The sequence below is a fragment of the Phascolarctos cinereus genome, unplaced genomic scaffold (assembly GCF_003287225.1).
Source record: "Phascolarctos cinereus isolate Bilbo 61053 unplaced genomic scaffold, phaCin_HiC Scaffold_2;HRSCAF=192, whole genome shotgun sequence".
Lineage (NCBI taxonomy): Eukaryota > Metazoa > Chordata > Mammalia > Diprotodontia > Phascolarctidae > Phascolarctos > Phascolarctos cinereus.
In genome coordinates, this window is record NW_027555625.1 from 381937153 (window position 1) to 381954961 (window position 17809).

The 17809-nt window shown below is 41.3% G+C and overlaps 1 protein-coding gene across 2 annotated transcripts in view; it reads left to right on the forward strand.

Moving 5' to 3' along the window:
- The window catches only part of PPARGC1B (PPARG coactivator 1 beta), a 169525-nt gene that overhangs the window by 112903 nt on the left and 38813 nt on the right, over positions 1–17809 (forward strand). For both annotated transcript variants that reach the window (XM_020964213.1, XM_020964214.1), the window contains exon 2: positions 12653–12832. In XM_020964213.1, the coding sequence (XP_020819872.1) occupies positions 12653–12832 (180 nt within the window). The remainder of the gene's footprint in view (positions 1–12652; positions 12833–17809) is intronic.

Consider the following 17809-nt stretch of genomic DNA (forward strand, 5'->3'; position numbering starts at 1 on the left):
CTGCTTTTTTCCACATACCTAGGGACTATTCCACCAAGACTACCTCTAATTTCAATGTCATGGTTATATACCAATACATCCTAAATAAGGGATAACTAATAATAATTCCAGGGAGCCACATGCCACTGTAGCCTGTAGGTCAGAGCTGAATCCTCTTTGCTGAAATCCCTAGATCCCCTCTTGTATTTCTTATGCTCTAGTTCTCAATGGGCAACAAAGGACCTTTGGGATCCCACAGATAAAAAGTCTATGCCAAAGGACCTATTCAATATAATAAGGCAATAGAATTATACTCTTCGATGTGGTGAATTGAAAAAGGCCCTAGACTTTGACTTAGAAGACCTAGATTCTAGTTTTAATTCTGCCGTTAACTCAAGATATGACCTTGAGAAAGTAATTTCCCTTTTCTAGGCCTCATTTTCCATCTCTGTAAAACAAGAGTATTTGGACTTTAGGAGTCTATCACTTTCCTTTTGAAAAAATGTTCTCGGGGCACCTAGGTGGTGCAGTGAATAGAGCACTGGCCCTGAAGTCAGGAGGACCTGAGTTCAAATTTGGCCTCAGACCAAACACTCGACATTTACTAGCTGTGTGACCCTGGGCAAGTCACTTACCCCAATTGCCTAAAAAAGAAAAAAAAACAAACTAAAAAAAAAGAAAAAATGTTCTCTTGGTATCTTTTGTTTCTGCATCTAGGAAGTGCGCACACACGTGTGCACATACATACACACACTCAAGGAAATGAATTCTCTCTTTTCACAAAGAAAGTAAACAACCACTGATGGCATGTGCAGCATTCTGCCCCTGGATGTCCCTCTCTCTACTTCTCTTCTGAAAGGATCCATTAGTGCTGTTTGCACTTTGGAAAATAACACAGACACACACAAAACTCATAGTAAAAGTCTCCCTTCCACAAGCCAGATTTAGTGAATTGATCACCAGTTCACCAAATAATTTAAGAATACAGGCATACCTCCGAGATATCGAGGGTTCAGGGCCAGACCACCACAACAAAGTGAGTCATGACTTTTTTGATTTCTCAGTACATATAAAAGTTATACTTTATACTATGCTGTAGTCTATTCAGTGCAATAGTATTAGGTCTAAAAAAAATCAATGCACATATCTTAATTAAAAAATACTAACCATCACCTGAGCCTTCAGCGAGTTATAATCTTTTTGCTGGTGGAGGGTCTTGCCTCCTTGTTGATGGCTGCTGAGTGATCAGGGCGGTGGCTGCTGAAGGCTGGGATGGCTGTGGCAATTTCTCAAAAGAAAACCACAGAGAAGTTTGCCACATGGACTGACCGTTCCTTTCACTTGAACACATAGAGGCCACTGTAGGGTTATTAATTGGTCTAATTGCGATACTGTTGTGTCTCAGGGAATAGGGAGGCCTAAGGAAAGGGAGACTGAAAGGCAATTGGTGGAGCAGTCAGAACACATACATTTATTGTTTAAGTTCATCATCTTATATGGACATGGTTCATCCATCTTAAAACAACTACAACGGTAACATCAAAGATCACTGTTCACCCTAACAGATATAACCACAATAATGAAAAAGTTTGAAATATCGCAAGAATTACCAAAATGTGACACAGACATGATATGAGTACATGTTAATGGAAAAATGGCACTGGACAGGGGACAGCTAGGTGGTGCAGTTGATAGAGCACCGGCCCTGTAGTCAGGAGGACCTGAGTTCAAATCCACCTTCAGGCACATAGCACTTACTATGTGTGACTGTCACTGTGTGACTCTGGGCATGTCACTTAACCCTGATTGCTTCACCAGAGAGAGAGAGAGAGAGAGAGAGAGAGAGAGAGAGAGAGAGAGAGAGAGAGAAATCGAAGTGAGAGACTTACTTGACCCAGAGTTGCCACAAACCTTCAATTTTTAAAAAACACAATATCTGAGATGCATAGTAAAGCAAAGCGCAATAAAACTAGGTGTGCTTGTAGTGGCGTTTAATAGAAGTACAGCTTTATGAGTGCCCTTCTCTTTAATAAATAGCAGTATAAAGGAAAGTTTGTAGGAATATAAAGGAAAGTTTTTGCATAAGGACTCTTAGGTCTCCTGACAAGATATGTACTTGAGTTCCTTCACTGGAAGAAACACTGGGCAGGAGTCCCAGTATTGCATTTATAGCTCCCTAAACCTACAACCTAGTCCTTCAGGTCATAGAACTTTGAAATAGGATGTGGCGGTAAATATTTAACAACCAATTCTCTGGGGGAAAGTGTATTCATGACACACTTTTAAGTTTAATCTGAATTATTAAATGTTCTTCATCAATTTTTAAAATCTAAACAATCAACAAAACAATATATCAAACCCAAGGTTTGTAGCTTTTTGCCAATTTCTGAGGTGTAAATGACCACCCTGAAAATTTAACAAACCATTCTCAAGCTAGCACCAGTGCATTCTTTTTTGGGGAGAGGAAGGCAATCAGGGGTAAGTGATTTGTTTGCCCAGGGTCACACAGCTAGTGAGTGTCTGAGGCCAAATTTGGACCCAGGTCCTCCTGACTTCAGAGCCTGTACTCTGTCCATGGTGCCACCTAGTTGCTGCCCAATACTTCCTTGAAAGTGACCATAGGGATCGACTAGTCTAACTGTTTTCTTTTACAGAGGAGTCAACAGACCCAGCAGAAGGGAAAGCCTTGTCCAAGGTCATGTAGATAGTTAATGTCAGAGCTAGGATTTGAACCTAGATCCCTTTGACTCAACTCCACTGCTTTTTCCAGTATATGTAATTTCCTACTCATTTGTCTACATCGGGATAGTTGACAAGACTATAGGCTCTAGTTCAAGGAAGCAGGATAGGTTTATGAAGCACCATCTTTAGTTTGAAGTAATACCAAGGAAGAGGAAAGGTGAAATTGGGGGTACATTCTGGAAGAGGAGGGTGTCATTCAAGAGCTTCTGCTGCCTTCAAAGATACAGCCACTTGTAGTCCTCCCTAGTCAAGACTGTGTGAGGCCTGTGGCCCACCTCTGTGTTTAAAGAGCCCTTTCTGGGGTCTGAGTGTGCTGATTTCATTGATCACAACCTGTGACAGGGCCATCTTCTCCAGATAAATAAGGGAGCCTAGAGGGGGATTGGTAGTCTGAATCCCTGGGCACTGCCCCCCCCCCCCTTACTGCTGCTATTTTTTCTTCCAGGATTGGGCATAGGGATCCTGATAAGGACAAGAAGGGGTAAATGTCATGAGGATGTGTGCGGTCAATTATCATCAGAGTCTCCATGACTCAGAGCACCATTCCTCCCCTCCTCCCTCCCGGAATCTTAGCTCATGATCCACCTTCTGCCTCAGAAATGAAATGGCTTCTTCCTGGGGCTTCTCATGCTGTGCTTGGGGAATTCAAATGGTCTTTCCTTAAGATTCCTCCATTTCCTGGACTCCGTCTGCCTCCTGTCTCCATCTGCTACTGGCCCTGCCAGTCTTTTGCTTAGCTCCCAGATGGGCTAAAAAGAACTTGGAGCAAGCACAGCTTATCACACAGTGGACAAGCCTGAAGGAGAGACCAGGATGTTCCTCATGTCAAAAAGAAAATGTCCCCAACTTTGCAACCACCTCTTTTCCCCCCTGGGAATCTCCTGTGACGCCTCAGGCCCCCTTCTAACTTTCACCATCTGTCCATCCACACAATGTAACCATCTTCTCTCCTCTCTCCCACCACGCCCACCACTACCTTCTATCCACCAATCACAGATTGACCAACAGGCACACCCAGGCCATTGTCTGGCTTAGACATGGTTTGGTTTAGTTTTTTTAGAATTCTGAGTCAGAGCAGTAAAGGCCTATAGATTCTATCTTGTCTGTCTCCCTCATCTCATAGTGGGAGAAACTCATACGCAAAGAAGGGAAAAGGAAAAGACTTCCCTAAGGTCTCACAGCAGTGGATAAGCTAGGATTTTTGCATTTGAAGCCTAGGGCTTTTACTGCACTGTGCTGTCTCCTCTTCCAGACTGTTTAAAGTGAGCAAGAGAAGTAAGGAGTAAGCATCTCACCAATTTTGAGTAGATAATTAATTGTACTATTGGAGAATATAAGAGTCCAGACCCAACCTGGAGCAATATGGTAACCAGGAGCCATAGCCAGCTCTGCTGCTTTAACCTAACATAGTCATATGACCAGAGGAATTGGCCAAGAGCATCCTTCCTAATCCCCTTCTGGGGATCCTGTGGGTTTAAATTTCAGCAAGTATGAGCACACAGAAAAATGATGTGAGTATTCCTGTAACAGTACGGTACAAGAACAGCAGTAATGAAGGAGGTGAAAAATGCCTTGGTTAAGGGTGTGTGTATGTGTGTAAGGAATGGTGCCATGGGGTGGGCTCTGAGCCCAGCTCTGCCTCTGATTCTGTCTATAGTCTCAGGTAGCTCATTTTCCTTCTCTGGGCCTCAGTTTCTTTGCTGGGTGATGAGACAACTGTGTTAACAAAGTAAAAAGAATTCTCGGTTTGAGGTCAAGAGAGTCAAAGACACAGAAGACCTGAGTTCTTGCCCTAGCCCTACCACTTCCCAGCTGAGGGACTCTCATTCTCAGTTTGCTCATCTGTAAAATGAGAGGGTTAGAACAGATGATCTCAAAAGTTCCTTCTTTTTGTTTCTCTAAAATTATGTGATTCTGGGTGTGAGCTAGGCAGTCCCTAGGGGCCTATTCAGCACAATGATTCTGTGGGACTTTTATTTTTGTGGAACAGATTGAAAATCATCGAATCAGTGTGATGCGGTTGTCTAAAGTTGTTGTTTTGTTGTTTTTGAAGAAGACCAATGACATCTTGATGTCTTGATTCATTTATGAATTGGATTAAGGAGGCAGAGCTGCACAAAGTCATCAGCCTCACTCTGTCTTCCTGAGTCAGTGGCAAGACAAAAGTCAAGATGACTGGAGATAGCCTGGGATGCCGTGGATGACCTTGGCGTCTTCGATGTCTGACCAAGCTCTAAGTGCCCCACGGCACCTGCTTCAGCCACCTTCATGGCCATTGGAACAAATTGTTCTCATCTGCCCATTCCACCGGGGAAAGTCTTCACATGCTTCGGGTAGACATTTCTGTCTGAAATCCTGGATTAAGAATCATACAATTATACATTTAGAGCTGGAAGGGATTTTATGGGTCCTGTGGTTCAACTACTTCATTGAGGTTATTGAGGATCAACCCTCTCCATTTGGAGAGAACAAGGCCCAGAGATGTTGTGACTTGCCCAAGGTCACACAGATGAGTGGCAGAAGCCTGACAGGATTCCAAATCCAGAATTCTTTGCACTAACTTCATTGCCACAATATGTAGGTTCAAATCCTGGCTCTGCTATTTAGTATTTGCATGACCCTGGACAAGTGATTTAGCCTCTGGGGCCTCTGTCTCCTCAATTATAAAATTAGGGGGTTGGACAAGAGGACCTCTAAAATCCTTCCAGCTCTGAATCTATAATCCTCTGGTTTTGGAGTTGGAAGGGTCCTCATCTGGCTCACTAGTCCTGACCAAGAATCCCCTCAGCTACATTGCCCACAAAATACAGTCTTCAGTTGAAGCTGTCCTAGTGATGTCGCCCATTCCACAGGTTTTTGTTGTTGTTTAGTTGTGTCCGACTCTTATGGCCCCATTTGGTGTTTTCTTGGCAAAGATACTGGAGCAGTTTGTCATTTCCTTCTCCAGATAAGGAAACTGAGGCAAACAGAGTTAAGTGACTTGCTCAAGGTCACATAGCTTGTAAGTATCTGAGGCCAGATTTGAGCTCAGGAAGATGAGTCTTCCTGACTCTAGGCCCAGCGCTCTGTGCACTATGGCGCCACCTAGCTGCCCACATTCCATAGGTGGAATAGCATAACCAGAACGGAAAGGGACCTCAGAGGCTGTAGACCAACCTCTCATTCTACAGAAAATGAAAATGAGGCCAAAGAGGTTAAATGAGTTAATCAAAGTCACACAGGCAATCAATGATGTCAGGATTTGAACCCAGGACCTCTGACTCCAGAGCCAATGCTTTTACCATGATATCTCCTTTGAAGGGGGATTAGCATTTGTTCTTTTTTTTTTGTTTTTGTTTTTTGTTTGTTTGTTTTTGTTTTTGCTAAGGCCTTTCTTCTGCTGAGATTGTGAAGTTAACCATAGGTACCTAGAACAGCAAACATTTATGTAGTCCTTTAAGTACTTAACAAATATTATCTCATTTGATCCTCACAACAATCCTGGGAGGTAGGTGCTATTATTATCTCATTTTACAGTTGAGGAAACTGAGGCAAGGGTTAAATGTCTTGCCCAGGGTCACACAGCTAGGAAGTTTCTGAGGCTGAATTTGAACCCAGGTCTTCCTGGTTCCAGGCCTAATGCTCTGTCCACTGAGCCACTTAACTGGACAATAGAAGCTGAGTCTTCCTTTTTCTGATCCTATTTGCAGCCCCTAGACAAGACAGGTTGTTTGATGCCTCCCAAGGTCACTGAATGGAAACAGCCCTTGGCTTTGCAAGGCTGCTCATCAGTCAGCAATCACTTAGTAAGCCCCTCCTCTGTGCCAGGCATAATACCAGGTGCTGAAGATGCAAATACAAAGATTGAAACTGTCTCTATCCCAAAGAGCTTGCTCTGTCCGGAGACGGCATGGACATGAATAAATACATATGCAGTTAATGCAAGGTTGTTGTTTGTCCTCAAAGAGAACCGATGACATCACAGGGAGATGTCTTGACTTGCTCACGAATTAGATTTAAGTGAGGCCGGATTGTGCAAAGTCATCTGGAAATGGGCCAGCGAGGCTCGAGGAGGCTCACGAGGTAGTTAAGTAGGAGGTGATTAGGGAGAGAGGGCCTTAGCGGTTGGGGAGATCAGCAAAGGCTTTGTCTAGGGAGAACCCAACTGGGTAATTCACATTTCTATGATGTCAGAGGTCTTGAAAAGCGCCTTCCTCACAGCAACCCTATGGGGTGGTTGGTGCTCATGTTATCATTCCTGTTTGGCAGATGGGGCCACCAGGGTTTTAAGGGTTTAAGTGATTTTGCCTGAGGTCGCTGAATTTCAGGGCTGAGATCTGAACTCCAGATCTACTGATTCCCATTCTAGTGGGCAGGTGTTCTTACATAGTGCACAGCTGGAGCTGCTGTCCTTCCTGAGCCCAGCAGGACCCATAATGCTTCCCTTCCTGGCTCAGAAATCTCTCTGTAAGGGGCCTTGCTGGAGAACTCCAACTTCGAGCCTCTCCCTATTAATATTGCAGCAGCTGGACAAAAGACAGGAGCTGACAACGTGCTTGCCTCTCTCCAGCGGGACACTTCTTCAAATGCTGAGCCAGGGGACTCTTTACGTTGCCTGCTTCATGGGGTGGTGACCTTCAGTCCCAGACTGTGGTCCCTGCTATGTCTCTGTGTAGTTATTTATAACAATGTAACTCAGCACTGTACACCCAAAACTTCTCTTCTCTGCCCTGGTCCCCCTGCTGCCTCTGCATTCCTCTCCAAGAAGTTGGTCCATCTGTGCACGAGGCCTCTAGAGAAATGACTGGGTTTAGATTAATTAGATGACCTTGAGGGCCCCTTGTAACCCCACCATTCTTTGATGGTCTATTTGTAATAGCCTGTTCTCTGCCCCAGTCAGATCCTATTTGTTTTTTTATTCTTTTTTTTTTTGAGGCAAATAAGGGTTAAGTGACTTGCCCAGGGTCACGCAGCTAGAGTATGAGGCAAGATTTGAACTAAGGTCATCCTGATGCCAGGGCTGGTGCTCTATCCACTGCGCCATCTAACTGCCCCTAGTCAGGCCCTATTTGGAACACTGTAGGCAGCTATGTGTACCATAGGACATGTGTCCAGAGAGAGACATGACAAGATGGGAAAGGGATGTGAAACTATCTTATATGGGGACCTGTTGAAGGATTTGGTAATGTTTAGTGAGGAGAAGAGAAAGCTTAAGGGAGGGTGGAGAAGAATGAGCATGGTCTTTGAAGATTTGAAGTGGTCACTTGGGAAAGGGGGACCAGAATTATTATGGTATCTGCAGAGGACAGATCTAGGACTAACAAAGGAAAATCACATGGAGGTAAATTTCAGTTCAGCATATGAAAAAAAAAGTGGGCTGCCTCAATAGATAGCATGCTTCTGATCCCCAGAAGTGTTCAAGCAGCCACTTTATGACCATTTGCTAGGAGAGCCATTTGCTATAAAAAGAGAGGATTACTGGCCCAGGAAGCAGGCAACTTAACCACTAAGATGCCCTACAATTTTGAGACTAGGAGCTAAATATAAATAATTGTAGCAATGTAAGGCTTTATACAGTGACTCTATAACTTCATAGAATCATAGGGTTTAGAGCTGGAAAGACCCTAGAGATCACCTCTATGAGGGGTTCTTAATCTTTTTTTTTTTTTGGCATCATGGACCCCTTTGGCAGACTGGTGTGGTCTAATGGTCCTCTTTTTAGAATAATGTTGGTAAGTGCACAAAATAAAATACAAAGGAAGCCAATTCTTTTGAAATACTGTTACCAAAATGCAGCTTTAAAAGCTATGTTTGTAGACTCCAGTCTCAGAACCCCAGTAGTTCAATCCTTTAGCTTTACAGGTAAGGAAAGTAACACCCAGAGAGTTTTAGTGACTTGTCTGAGGTTACATAGTAGTAAAATAACAGACAGGACTCCAGTCTAGGCTTTTTGATCAAAATCTAGTGGTTTTTCTAACTATCCCCTTTGTTCAATACCTAAACCAGATTCATAGAAACCCAGGTTAGAAGGGATCTCAGGGTCATGTAATCTAATCCTGCAGACAAAGCCTGAATCCTGTCTATAAAATCCTTGATAAGTGGTCATTTAGCCTCCAAACGACCCAAAGAACCTCAGGCAGAACAGACCTCAGAAAGCTGGTGCATTTCTGAGCTGGAACCCCTTCTATCAGATCAGCTGGTCACCTAACTTCCACTTAAAGACCTTCAGACATTGGGTGCTCATTGTCTCCGAATGCAGTTGCTTCCACTTAGGATATTTTTCCTTGATATTGCCAAATGTGCCCTGCTGTGACTCTGGTCCACTGTTCCTGATTTTGCTCTCTAGGGCCAAGGAAAACAAGTGTGATTCCTATCTCACATGTCAATGTTGCAGATATAGGAAAATGATGACCCTGTCCCTGCCAGATCTCCTCTAGGGTAAACATCAAATGTTCTAGCTGAGGCACTTCATCATTCTGGGTCTCCTTTCTCTGAATTCTTTTAGCTCCAGAATGTTCTTGGTCATCTAAACTCGTACAGTTCCTCTTCATTAATACAGATCTGCTTGTTTGTTTATCAGTCATACTTTATCATTAGACGGAGAGCACAAAATCTCCTTGAACGAGGGTGGACTCTCTCTCATCCTAATATAAATCCTCCTCCCTCTCAACCTTTGAGGAGTTTTAGAGAAGAGGCAGAAAATTGATTTGGGACTTAACACTTTCTTGTGTGTGTCTCCTCTATTTTGCTAACTTCCTATCTTTCTTTCTCTTGTTTTATTGATTGATGCCTTTTGTATATACATTAATCATTTCTCTATATAACCTTCCCCCAATGAACCTTACCTTTTAACAAAGAGGAAAAAAAAATCATTAAGCAAAACCAAACCAAATGATTGAATGAGACAATGTCTATAAAGCTCTTCCCACAATGCTTGGCACATACTAGACCTGTAGTAAATTCTTGTTCCCTTCCCCTCCCTCCTCTACATCAGTTTCATGTGGCAGTATATGCAACCCATAGTCCTTCACCTGTCCAAGCAAAGGACCAGGTGCATTTCCTCCTCAGTTCTCCCCATTTTGGTCATTATGATTACTCACTGATTGCTGTTAGCTGTATCTGGTTGTTTATTTCTTTGTACTGTTGTAGTGACCATCAATGTTTCCCTTGTTCGATTTTTTTCTTAGTGTATCAGTTGCTACAAGTCTTCCTAGGTTTCTCTGAATTCCTTCTGTTCATTGTCACAATTAGTTTACCTGTTCTCCAGTTGATGGGTACTCACTTTGTTTCCAGTTTTTTGCTACCACAGAAAGTGCTGTTATGAATAAATATTTTGGTATATAATGAATCTTTGTTTCTGTCTTTGACCCCCTTGGACTAAAATATCAGTGATGGAGTAAGGCAAAGTTTTCTTCTGTGAAACTGCTCCTATAGAGGAGGGCGGGTTAATGAATCACTAAACCATTTATTAGGTGCTTCCCATGTGCCAGGCACTGTGCTAAACTAAGCTCAAAAGAAGCAAAAGAGAATCCTTGCCCTCAAGGAACTTACAGTCTAATGGGGGAACTTGAAAATAACCCTGTCATCCCTACCGTTCACGCTAGTAGTACTGAGGCAACTAGGAGGCACAGTGGACAGAGTGCTGGGTAGGCCTGGCATCAGAAAGACTCATTTTCCTGAGTTCAAATCCAGCCTCAGACAATTACTGGCTGGGCAAGTCACTTAACCCTGTTTGCCTCAGTTTCCTCATCTGTAAAATAAGCTGGAGAAGGAAATGGCAAACCACTCTGGTATCTTTGCCAAGAAAACCCCAAATGGGGTCATGAAGAGTCAGACATGACTGAAAAATGACTGAACAACAGTGGGACTGATAAATGAATGAATGAAAAAGCATTGATGAAACACTTACCATGTGCCAAGCACTGTGCTAAGCTCTAGGCCTCTCTCTTGGTCTCATCATTGTACACTTATGACTTTTGACATTTCTAATCACCCTGCAGCTGAATTTTCTCATATATGTTGTCTCACCCAATTAGAAAAGTCCTTAGTAAAAGAGGCCCATAAGTAGATGAGATGACTGTGCTGGGGGACTGTGAGGCACAAAGTAAAGCCTGAAGAATTTTAGGAATCAGTGGTGGGGTAGATGGGGAGGCCTCCATCTCATCAGAAGAAATGCAGTTGTTGGCTTCCATCTCATCCAGACCATGTGATCAGTCAAGCGGCTGGGTGAAGGAGGTAGGCAAGGGAGCAGAATTCACTGCGTGATTGCGGCTTAGCTGGCTCAGATGGATTCTGAGACAGGCAGATAGGTGGGGAGGAGGGGGGAATACAAGGGCAGTAGAATGCTCCCCTCGTGTAGCTATCCATTCCATCTCTGATAGCACCAGAGATCTGGGGAAAAGGAATAATTGACTTCCTTGACATGACTGAAAAGCCTGAGAGACCCTAAGCACATCACAGTTTCCCTCAACAAAATCTGTCATACATGATTATGCCTGAGCTTTCTGTGAAACCCTCCAGGTCAAGCTGATGTTACCTCCCTAGTCAGAGAAACCATAGGGTGATTGACAAGGCCTGTCGGGAGTTAAAATGGGTAGTCCTCCACACTGTTGGAGAAGCACACGCCTTGTTTTGAGGGGTCTTCCATTGTTCCTAATTTATCAGGAAGAAGCCTCTGAATTGTGCTGTGTTTTATCACCCTCCAGAAAGCCTGTTCTTGGTGCCTGACCAGACCATAATTGGTGTGAGTCACAACTCTAAGAGCTGTTCACTTGAGCTGCTGGTAGAGAAGGCCTGCATGGTTTGTTTTCAAGCAGAGATTGACTGTAACGCCATTTGTACCTCTTGTACCCTTGGGGAACGAGGCTTCCACAGCCTGAACATTTCCACAGAATTGAGGCTCGCTCTTTCAAACACCAAGATTTACTTTTAAAAACACACAGACACACACATTTTGGATGAGAACATTTTTAATATTTATCACATACTTCCTTAGCTTCTTAAGCACAAAATACTGAGCATTAGTGTATAGCTCTTTCTGATGATTCAGGACCATCATTGTGGGCATCTATTTATAGTCCTGTGAGATAATAAGATGCTGGGTCTGCTATTTATCTATTTTTCATCTTTACCCTCAGTATCAGGAAGTCCAGGAGCATCTTTCCTGCTTTCATTCTGTCTCCTGTTATTGACCCCAGTTCATCCCGCATCTCTGCCAATACTTGTATTGTGATTTGCTGCTTTAATCTGGTCTTCAGACTGGCAGAGTGTTGCTATGTATCATAAAACTAAACAGTGATCTGCTTATTTTGTTTATCAGAACAAGGGGCGGATCATTGCTATTTCAGTAAATTAAGTATCAGTGTTTAGGGAATATTTTTCTCTATCTTGTATTAGTCCTTACAAAGGTTAAGTAACTTGCCTGTAATCATAAGCTGAGTCTTCCTGCTGAGATGGTTTGGACTCAGACAACATGAGGAACTTAAAATATTGGTGTTTGGAGGTCCCCCCCCCCACACCCCCAGGTTTTCCTTTGTTCTTCCTTTTGATGCACAGACTGGAAAAGAAAGATGAACTTACCTACTTTTGAACATTCCCCAGTGGTTTCCCAATTTAGAATAAATTGTTCCCAAAGCAGGGGATGGGAGGGAAGAAAACCAGTAAATGTTCTTTCCAAACTTGCACAGGAAGATATTATAGTGAGAGGTGGATGGTCAACTCATTTGTTTCAGATGATGCCCAGCATGCCTCTTTTCTCCTAGGCAGGTACTACCATTTTCTTAAAACCTCAGCAAATGAGCCATCAACACAGATAGGTGGCTCAGTGGATAGAGTGCAGAACCTGGACCAGGACTCACAAGGCCATGGCTGTAGCATTACTCAGTTGTTTCAGTGTGGAAAGCCTAGCCAGATCAATAGCCATTGGGCCCTTTCCCTTTTCCTATCTCTGCAGTGTGAGGGCACAGGGGAGGAGCACCTTTACGAAGATTTCCAAGACCTTGACCTCTCCCAGTTGGATGCCAGTGACTTGGATTCTGCCAGCTGCTTCAGTGAGCTTCAATGGGGCCCTGAGACAACTGAAAACGGGTTCAGCCAGTGTGGCACCTGCGGGGAAGACTCAGAACTTTTCCAGGTATGTCCTTCCATGTACTCATACTGCACAGAGATACCCCTTGCTTAAAGGAATTCATCATCTGATAAAGAAGGTAAGACGTATCCATGCAATATCAATTCATAAATTTTCAATTAAGTCTTGGTGAAGAGAGTGAAACATTTAATTCCAAAAAATCATTCACTATAATCAACTTGTATTTATACCAGAGATACAAGGATGGTGCAATGTTAGAAAAATAGTTAATATAATCATATTAAAAATGGAAACATCCCCAAACCACAACATTATCTAAATACATACAGAAAAAGCCTCTGACAAAGAACAACTCATTTAGGCACAGAGGTATTTTTTTTCTTAAATCTAGCATTATATATAATGAGGAAACACTAGAAGCTTTCTCAAGAAATGTAGGAATAAAGTGAAATACACTCTTTCCCCACTATTATTTGACCTACTTCTAGAAATGTTAGCAATAAGACAAGAAAAATAAATTAAAGGCATAAATTTAAGCAGAGAGGAGACAAAACTATCTCTACTTGAAGATGATACATTTTGCTTAAAAAATCTTAGGGAATCAGTAAAGAAACTAATTGAGCTTTGATAAAGTTGCAGGCTACAAAGTTAGCCCACAAAAGTAAAGAGCATTTTTATTTAACAATGGCAAAATCTAGGAGGAATAAAAGAAAGGGAAGTCCTATTCAAAATAACTGTGAAATACATAAAATATCTGGGAGTCAATCTACCAAAACACATTCATTACCTATATATATGAACCTATACAACACTCCTTAAGGAAATAAAGAATAGCTTAAATGTGCAGTGCTCATGTCTGGATCATACCACTAAAATAAAAATGGCAATATTTTCAAATATATTTTTAAAATTTTAATTGACTTGCAGATTTTAGTACTATACCAATCAAACTACCAAAGGGATACTGTACAGAGCTAGATGAAATGGTGAAGGGAAAGGAATAAGAATTTACACAGTGTCTACTGCTTGCCAGGTACTATGCTAAGCACTTTACATTTATCTCCTTTAATCCTTACAACAACCCTGGGAGGAGGGTGCTGTTATCTCCATTTTACAGTTTAGGAAACTGAGACAATGAGAGACTAAGTGACTTGCCCATGGTCAGTCAGCTACAAAGTGTGTGAGGCCCAGATTGAACTTGGATTTATCACTGTACCACCTATCTGTCCTAATATAACATATGATAATGTAAAATGTTAACATAATAAAATAATAACAAAAGTCATTTGGAGGAACAAAAGGTCTAGAATATCAAGGAAAATCATGGTGAAAAGATCAGAATGAAAGAGGAATAGCTCTTCTTCACACTATAAAGTAGCAATCACCAAAAACATTTGTTATTAGTTAAAAAATAGAAAAGAATTGATGAAACAGAAAAGACAAGGAAAAATAATTAAACTCAATCCAATGTTCTGTAAGCCTTAAAAACATAAATTACCCAGAAAAGAACTCCCAATTTAATAAGAATTCCCTATTGGGAATACAAGAAAGGAGTCTGGCAGAAATCAGATTTAGACATTATTTCCACACCACATCCCATAATAAATTCACAACAGATATATGATCTGAATATCAAAGATCATACCATTAAAAAATTAGAAGGAAAACATAGATCTTTCACAGCTGTGGGTACAGGGTGAATTCTTAATCAAACGAGGTATAGAGGCAATTACAAAAGATAAAACAGATAATTTTGATTACATGAAATTAAAAAGCCTTTGTGTAAACAAAATTAATACAACTGCGACAGGAATAGGGAATTGGTTTAGTGAAGAAATAAAAATATTTTTATCAGGTATCTCTGATAAGCTATTCAGACAACTAGCAGAAATATGTAAGACTGAAAGGTCATCACAATAGATTAGTGGTCAAAAGATATGAACAAAAAGTTCTTCAAAGAATTTCAAAGTATCCACAACCACATGAAAAGATGTTCCAAATCACCAACAAGAGAGTTTAAATAAGAACATCTCTAAGTTTCACCTTACACCCTGCAAATTGGTGAAAATGACCACCCAAAATGGCAAGTCAATGTTGGAGGGGTTATGAAAGAGTAGGTATACTAATAAATTGTTGGCGGAGCTGTGAAGTGATATAACCATTTTGTTTCTTGGGTTTTTTTTTTTTAGGCAATTGGGGTTAAGTGACATGCCAGAGTCACACAGCTAGTAAGTGTCAAGTGTTTGGTCTGAGGCCGGATTTGAACTCAGGTCCTCCTGACTTCAGGGCCGACGCTCTATCCACTGCGCCACCTAGCTGCCCCAATGTATTTTTTTTTAGGCAATTGGAGTTAAGTGACTTGCCCAGGGTCACACAGCTAGTAAGTGTCAAGTGTTTGGTCTGAGGCCAGATTTGAACTCAGGTCCTCCTGACTGCAGGGCCGGTGCTCTATCCACTGCGCCACCTAGCTGCCCCTTGATACAACCATTTTGGAAAGGATTTAGAATTACACAAATAAATTGACTAAAATATTAGTACCTCTTAAACAAGAGATGCCATTACTGGTCTTATATCCCAAGGAAGAAAAGTCCCCATATATTTCAAAATATTTGTAACAGTAGCACTTTTTACAATAGCAAGAGTTGGAAACATAGTAGATGCCTGTCTAATCTGTGGTACATGGACGTAAGGATATTGAACTGTAAGAAATGATGTATGTATATGATGAATACAGAGAAGCATGGCAAAATTTCTGTGAACTGATGCAGAGTGAAGTAAGCAGAACCAAGAAAACAATATTCGTAGTAACTACAACAATGTAAATGGAAAGAACAATGATATGCCAAAAAAAATCAAAAGTAAATAACAAAATTATAAAGATCAAGGAGGACTGTAATGAGAAAATATGAAAAAATATCCCCAACCTGACCCTTGGTGCAGGTGGTTATATATTACACATTGTTTTCAGACTTTTTCAATGTATCAATCCATTGTGCTGGGTTTTTTTTTCCTTTCTAAAAAATACTATTTGTCTTATGGGATGACTCTCATGGAGGGGGAGGGCAAGGCATACTTGGGATACTATGGTAATAAAAGAAACACAAAATATCAATAAAAACTTATTTTAAAAATAAACTTAAAATAAGCCAAAAAAAGAAAATTGCAAATTATTTACAGCCAAATGAAAGAAGACTGCAAATCATGAATGATAAGAGAAATGCAAATCAAAACAATCCTGAAGTTTCAAAGCACATCCAGCAAATTGTCAAAGATGATAAAAGATGGGATTAGTCGTAGGATTATATAAAATTAGATGTTGGGGGATGGGTGGTAGAAAGACAGGCTCTCAAATGCATTGCTGGTGAAGCTGTGCATTGGTACAATCATTTTAGACAGAAATCTAGAATTATGTAAATAAAGTGATTAAAATATCCATACTCTTAGTTAGACTCAGAAATTCTACTGGTAGACATACATACACTTCAGGGTCAATGGCATAAAGAAAGTCCGCATTTATAGCAAAATATTTTTAGCAGCATTTTTTTGTGGTAACCATTAATTGGTGGATGGCTAAACAGATTGGTGGTAAGTGAATATAATGGAATAGTATTTTGTTGTAAGAAATTATGAAAATGATGAATTCAGAGAAGCATGGAAAGATTTTTATCAACCAAAACAAAGCAAAGTTAGTTGAACTAGCAGGCATTATATGCAATAATGTAATTAGCAATAAAAAAAATTAAAACTGAATGATTTGGAATTATAATGATCAAGTTTGGCCCCAGAGAGGAGAAATGAGAAAATCCCTCTCCTCTCCTTCCTTTTACCCCTTCTTAGGGGCTCATGGGTTATATGAGTTATACATATGGTATCAGACTTTTTTGATTTTTTAAAAATATGCTTTATGTAACTTTTCCCCCTTTTCTTCCTTCAGACTTTATTATAAGGCTCCCCTAGAGGGAGTGAGGGAGTTATACATAGGGAAGTATAGATGATGTTGATTAGCTTAGGTCACATACTCAAATATAATAGATTTCATATTACTTCCTACCTGTATTTCTGCTACCCCATCCCATTCTTTCAATTTATTCGGATTTTCTCCAAGTTCCCCAGCTTGCCCTCCTCTATGAAGCTTTTGTCACCAACTTCTTGCCTCAACTTTTTTTGGAGGTGGGGCTAGGCAATGGGGTTAAGTGACTTGCCCAGGGTCACACAGCTGGTGTGTCAAGTATCTGATGTCGGATTTGAACTCAGGTCCTCCTGACTCTAGGGCTGGTGCTCTATCCACTGCACCACCTAACTGCCCCAATACTTTTCTTTAACAGTGAATTAACTCATTCCAATTCCACTTAATATTTATTGAAGATTTTACTGTATACAGAGCAGTGTACTTGGTGCTGGAGGAAATATCCTGATAAACTAGCATGGTCCCTGCTCTAGAGGATCTCTGTCTCTAGTAGTAGAATAAGTCCTGATTAGAATTTTGCACTTAATAATAATAACAATTAACTTGAATTTACATGGAGCTTTGTGCTTTGCAAAGCACTTTCAACTCCATTATTTCCTTTGATATTCAGAGGATATTATTATCCTCTACATTTTGCAAAGGGGAAACTGAGACACACCTGCAATTTAATGGCCTAGCCAGGATGGCATCCCAAGCCTCGAGACTCCCAGACCAATGCCCTTTTCCTAAAACTAAGCTACCTCCTATTTCTTCCAGGGGATTTCACCTCAGATTACTTTAAGATTCATTTTCTCCAAGCTTTAGATTAGCCCGAAGAGGAGGATCAGAGGAGGGGTGGGGGTGGAGCAAGAAGCTCTGCATCTCTGCATCTATTAATATCCCCCTCTCAGCTGACAAAGCCTCGGTTAATTTGCACTCAGTTTCCAGAGGGAGTGAGTGGAGTAAGCAGAGGGAGGCAGCAGGGTTGTGGGAGCCTTCTGCTGTCGAACAGCTCTTGCTTCTTTTGCTTTGCTATTAAATGACTGGTGAGGAGAGTGTGCACTCTGTCCTGCTGC